This window comes from Phyllostomus discolor, chromosome 2 (genome assembly GCF_004126475.2).
Source record: "Phyllostomus discolor isolate MPI-MPIP mPhyDis1 chromosome 2, mPhyDis1.pri.v3, whole genome shotgun sequence".
NCBI classification, from domain to species: Eukaryota; Metazoa; Chordata; class Mammalia; order Chiroptera; family Phyllostomidae; genus Phyllostomus; species Phyllostomus discolor.
This window is the reverse complement of record NC_040904.2, coordinates 162,145,923-162,151,922: the sequence shown is the minus strand read 5'-3', so window position 1 is coordinate 162,151,922 and position 6,000 is coordinate 162,145,923. Positions and strand designations below refer to the sequence as shown.

Below are 6,000 nucleotides of genomic sequence, written 5' to 3'. Positions count from 1 at the left end.
TCTACATCTTGGCCCCACACATTTATTTTGGTATAGACTATATAAAATCCTAAAGTAGCAAAGTGCAAAAGTGGCCCTTGGGTTTGGGAGTATTAGTGTGAAGACTGATTTTTGAAACCCAACATTGCTAATGTTACACAGAGTGGAGAGAGTGAGGATGCTGCAATATGGCTCCCACTCTCTCAGCCCATTGCAGTAGACTGAGCTCCATTGAGACAGTGCTGGGGCAAGTGTGAGCCAAGAAGCACTGGAAGACTGTGCTGCTTAGGAAAAATAATTAAACATGGGCAAAGGAGATCCTAAGAAGCTGAGAGGCAAAATGTCATTATATGCTTTCTTTGTGCAAATTTGCTGGGAGGAGCACAAGAATAAGCACCCAAATGCTTCAGTCAACTTCTCAGAGTTTTCTAAGAAGTGTTCAAAGAGGTGGAAGACCTTGTCTGCTAAAGGGAAAGGAAAACCTGAAGACATGGCAAAGGTGGACAAGGCCCATTATGGAAGAGAAATGAAAACATATTCCTCCAAAGGAGAAACAAAAAAGAAGTTCAAGGATCTCAGTGCACCCAAGACCTCCTTTGATCTTTCTCTCATTTTGCTCTGAGTATCACCCAAAAATCTAAGGAGAGCATCCCAGCCTATACATTGGTGATGTTGCAAAGAAGCTGGGAGAGATGTAGAATCACACTGTTGCAGGTGACAAGCAGCCTTATGAAAAGAAGGCTGCTAAGCTGAAGGAGAAATACAAAAAGGATATTGCTGCATACCTACCTACCTAAAGGAAAGCCTGATGCTACAAGAAAGGGAGTAATCAAGGCTGAAGAAAACAAGAAAAAGAAGAGGAGGAAGATGAAGAAGATGAAGATGATGAGGAAGATGAAAAGATGATGATGAATAAGTTGATTCTAGTGCAGTTTTCTTGTCTATAAAGCATTTAACCCCTCTGTACACAACTCATTCCTTTTAAAGAAAAAAATTGAAGTGTAAGGCTGTGTAAGATCTGTTTTTTAACTGTGAAGTGTCTTTTTTTTCTATAGTAGCTAACACACTACAAAATGTGTCTTTAGATAGCCCTCTCCTGGTGGTATTTTCAATAGCCACTGACCTTTTCAGGTATAGTACAGGGGTTGTAAATTGGCATGGAAGTTTACAGCAGGTTCTTGGTGCACAGCACAAATTAGTTATATATGGGGATGGTAGTGTTTTCATCTTCAGTTGTTTGTGGTGCAGCTTATACAAAATAATTGCTGTTCTGTTAACTGAATATCACTCTGTAATTGCAATAAAAAAGAGTTGCAGCTGTTTTGTTGACATTCTGAATGCTTCCAGGTAAATACAATTTTTTCTATCAAAAAAAAAAGAAAGAAACCCAACATTGCTGATGGCCATAGCTACCTAGATCATTGCAATCAGCCCTAATTCCAAAACTTTTGCTTCATTTTTTGCCTTAAGTATGCTCAATATGTTTCAGTTTTTTATTTAGAAATAAATTATAGCTTTTATACCTATAAAATATATTTTAGGTGCTTTAGGAAGGCATTTTACACTAAACTTACAAATTTATAACTGACTCACAATGACCATCTTTCTACAGTTAGAGACAAGACCTAAAATGCACCTACTCCTAGAAGGAGTGTCATATCTCCTGTGACTATCAGCAAGGAGCAAGGACCTCAGACTTCTTGTTTTCAGGTCCCAATTAGCAGGGCATTATTTTATGTGAGTTCAGTATGTCCACAATCATAATTACAAAGCTTGACATTGAGATGCTCCCAAAGTCAAAACCCATCCTAGTATTGTTAGCCACATTATAACTAGTTCAGGAGATACAGAGCAATTAGAAACTAAAAAGAAACATCAGCTCTATTGCCCAGACAGAAAGACTTCATGAGTTAAACCCATGTGCATTTGCAATGCTCATTTTTTTGTTTTAGAAATAGTGGCTTTGAGGCCTTTTCGCCCATGAGAAGGAAGGTCTGAGTCTAAATTGAATGTTTATAAGAAGTCCTTCCCCATCCTTCAGTCAGGTTACGTCTTGACTTGCCTGAGGTCTCTACCTGTTGCTCAGCTGTCATGAAGTCAATCAGCTGGTTCTCAGGCCAATTTGCTAAATGTCTGTGCTAAACAAACTACAGTTTTATGAAATGTAGTTCCAATTGGTCACTAGCTCATTTACAGGAGGTTGTTACTTTCCTTGTATTTTTTGTCCACTTACTGCTTGAGCTGGCCTTGGGGGATCTCAGGCCTGCAATGTGAGGCCACTTAAAGGACATGGGAAGCTACTGAAACTTGTGTTTCAGGTTACCAGGGTAACATGCTAGGGGAAACCTAGCCCTCAGGTCAGCATGGACCTATTTTTATTTTTTATTTTCTTTGATTTTTTTTTAAGTTGAATTCATTGGGGTGATGTTGATTAACAAAACATACAGGATTCAAGTGTACAACTCAACAAAACATCATCTGCATACTGCATCATGGGACTGTTGCCCAAAGCAAATTGTGTTTCCTTCCCCATTTACTCCCCCTTTGCCCTCTTTAACTTGTCCCCAGCCATCTTTCCCCACAGGAATCACCACACTATTGTCTGTTTTTGTACTATATATACATTATTGCATTACATATACATTATATATGTATATACAAATACACACATATTTTTTTGCTATATCCCATCACCCTTTTTCACCCAGTTCCCCAACCACCCTCCCCTCTCACAGCTGTCAGTCTGTTCTATGTATGTATGTTTCTATTTCTATTTTGTTTGTTAAATTATTTTGTTCATTAGAGTCCACATCTAAGTGAGATCATATAGTATTTGTGTTTCTCTGGCTTATTTCACTTAGCATAATAATCTCCAGGTTTATCTGTGCTATCAGAAAGATAAGATTTCTTTGTTTATGGATAAATTTAAAAATATATTTAAATTCTTTTAATTTAAATATAAACCTTTGGTTATATTTCTAGAAGTAGAATCACTGGGTCAAGAGGAAAATCCATACTGTTTTGTTTTCTTTATTTCTTTTTTAATGGTTCTGCAAAGACCTTTACTGGATGGTTCCTTCCAGAGCAGGAGACAAAAGTCCACACAGCTGTGATCAGGGATTGCTTCCAGTTACCCACACCCCTGTGAGAGGTACTCTGACCATATACTGCTGTAGACCGCACTGTCACTTCTTCAGGGAACACTGGTCAAGCAGCTTGTCTATCAGGTCCGTGAGGGCCAGCAGCATACAACTGCAGCAGTAGCTCTTCAGGCCCAGCATGTCCAGGTTGACCTCCTCAGTGTACTCGGCCTGCAGCAGCCCCAGGTAGGCCTCCCATTTGTTGCCAATGATCTCACACCAGGTGAAGCAGCACACTGGGCATGCGTCAGCTGTATCATGGTAACAGCTGTATTGCAGCTGCCCTCAGGTTCATGAGGCTCTGGGGCATCAGACACCGCCCTACCCCAGATGCATCCATGATGCAGGGGTGGCAAACTGCCCCCCAGCCCTCTCACCAGCCCCATTGCCTTAGGCCTTTGCTTCCCTCTGCGAAAAGCTTCCTCTCTCTGTGTCTCCATACTGTTTTCCACTGCAGGTGCACCAGTCTGTATTCCCACCAGCAGAACATGACAATTTCCTTTCCTCCACAAGCTTGCCAACACTTGTTTGTTGATTCACTGATGAGGGCCATTCTGGCAGGTCTGAAGTCATATCTCATTATGGTTTTAATATGCATCTTTCTGATAATTAGTGAGGTTGAACATTTTTTATATGACTGTGGGCCATCCCTATGTCCTTTTTGGAGAACTGTTTGTTCAGATCATTTGCCCATTATTAAGTTGGATTGTCTTCTTGGTGTTGAGTTGTATAAGTTCTTCTTATATATTCTGAATATTCACCTCTTATCAGATGTATGACTGACAAATATGTTCTCCCAGGTAATGGGTTGTCTTTTAATTTTTTAATTTTTATTTTTTCTGTGCAGAAGCTTTTTAGTTTAATGTAGTCCCATTTATTCATTTTTTCTTTTGTTTCCTTTGCCCAAAGTTATATACCAGCAAATACTTTGCTATGAGAAATGTCTGAGATTCTAGTGCCTATGTTTCCTTCTAGGATTTTTCTGGTTTTGTAACTTACATTTAAGTCTTTAATTCATTTGAGTTTCTTGTGTATGGTGTAAGTTGGTGGTCTAGTTTGATTTTTTGTCATTCTCTGTCCAATTTTTCCAATATCATTTATTGAACACACTATCTTTACTTTATTGTAAGTTCTTGCCTCCTTTGTCAAGTATTAATTGACCATGAAGGCACAGGTTTATTTCTGGGCTCTCTATTTTGTTCCATTTATCTATATGCCAGTTCTTATACCAGTACCATGCTGTTTTGATTACTATAGCCTTGTAGTATGGTTTGATATCAGGTAGTATGATACCTCTAAGTTTGTTGTTCTATCTCAAGATTACTGAATCTATTCAGGGTCTTTAGTGGTTTCATATAAATTTTTGGAATAGTCATTCTAGATCCCTGAGATACAACATTGGTAGTTTTTTCCTTTAAAAAGTATTTTTCAGATTTTCAGTTCCATTTCCCTCCCTTAATTCCCCTCCACCTCCCACCAGCATTCCCTACCTTTAGTTTATGTCCATGGGTCATACATAAAAGTTTCTTTGGCTTCTACATTTCCTATACCATTCTTAACCACCCCCTGTCTATTTTGTAGACCATTTATGCTTCTTATTTCCTGTACCTTTTCTCCTGTTCTCTTCCCTCCCCCACCCTGCTAATAACCATCCATGTGATCTCTATTTCTGTGATTCTGTTCCTGTTCTAGTTGTTTGCTTACTTCATTTGTGTTTTTGTGTTTTGGGGTTTGGTTGTTGATAGTGTAAGTTTGTTGACATTTGATTGCTCATATTATTTATCTTCTTTTTCTTAGATAAGTCTCTTTAACATTGCATACAATAAGGGCTTGGTGATGATGAACTCCTTTAACTTGACTTTATCTGGGAAGCACTTTATCTGCCTTTACATTCTAAATGATAGCTTTGCTGGATAGAGTTAATCATGAATGTAGATCCATAAGATATGACATTGGTATTTTAATTGGAATTGCGTTAAATCTGTAGTATAGACATTTTAGTGATGTTAATTCTTCCTATTCAGGAGTATGGTATGTGCTTCCACTTATTTGTATCTTCCTCAATTTATTTCTTCAGCATCCTATAATTTTCTGAGTACAAGTCTTTTACCCTCTTGATTAAATTTATTCCTAGGTACCTTATTTTTCTGTTGCAAAAAAATTTCTCCTTGTAATAGTTTTCTTAATTCCTCATTGTGATATTTCATTATTGGTGTATAAAAATGTCACCAGTTTCTGAATATTAGAGTAATTTTATATCCTGCTACTTTATCAAATTCATATATCAGTTCTAGTAGTTTTTGGTGAACTCTTTAGGGTTTTCTATGTATAGTATCATATCATCTGCAAATAATGACAGTTTTACTGTCAATAATTAGTGTGAAATAAAATAATGGCAGTTTAAAGGAAAAGACATCCTTTCTAATTTGGGTGCTTTTTATTTTTTTCTTCTTGAGCAATGACCCATTTTAATAGAATATTTTGTGTTGTTTGTCACCCCTAAAGCAATTGCATGCAGCTTAAATGCATGCAGGAGGTATTTTCTGTTTGAAAATGTTAATGTATAGTAATATCATTCTTTTTCTATCATCCTGTCCATTTATGTATTTAGAAAATGGTAACTTTTCCATTATTCTCTGTAGAAGTTTATTATCTGAGAGCTATTGAGTTGTCCTAAAAGCTGAAAAAAATTTTATGAAATAGATTGCTCTGCTTGTAGCTGTTTCATAAATTAAATATTTTTCAAAATAAAAGAATAGAATGTCATATACATAACTTAAAATTCACAACTGTTGTTTTTTACCTGACTTATTTCATTTAGCATAATACTCTCTAGACCCATCCATTTTGTCACAAATGGCAAGATTTCATTGTTTCTTCT

The 6,000-nt window shown here is 37.1% G+C and overlaps 1 protein-coding gene and 1 pseudogene across 1 annotated transcript; one reads left to right on the top strand and one right to left on the bottom strand.

The window, feature by feature from the left end:
• Positions 1 to 254: 254 nt before the first annotated feature.
• On the top strand, positions 255 to 1,029 carry LOC114513008 (annotated as a pseudogene).
• Positions 1,030 to 3,164: 2,135 nt separating this feature from the next.
• LOC114513007 (DNA-directed RNA polymerases I, II, and III subunit RPABC5-like) lies at positions 3,165 to 3,692 on the bottom strand. Its single transcript, XM_028532113.1, has 2 exons — positions 3,599 to 3,692; positions 3,165 to 3,355 (listed from the first exon to the last, which is right to left on the bottom strand). Exons 1-2 carry the CDS (start codon positions 3,690 to 3,692, stop codon positions 3,165 to 3,167), a joined length of 285 nt encoding a protein of 94 aa, XP_028387914.1.
• Positions 3,693 to 6,000: the final 2,308 nt, after the last annotated feature.

Bases quoted from the DNA above. Each gene is read 5' to 3' on its own strand.
- LOC114513007 (XM_028532113.1), bottom strand. From the start codon at position 3,692: ATGACTTCAGACCTGCCAGAATGGCCCTCATCAGTGAATCAACAAACA. The intron at 3,356-3,598 runs GTGGGAATACAG...ACGCATGCCCAG, and splicing joins GAAATTGTCATGTTCTGCTG to TGTGCTGCTTCACCTGGTGT.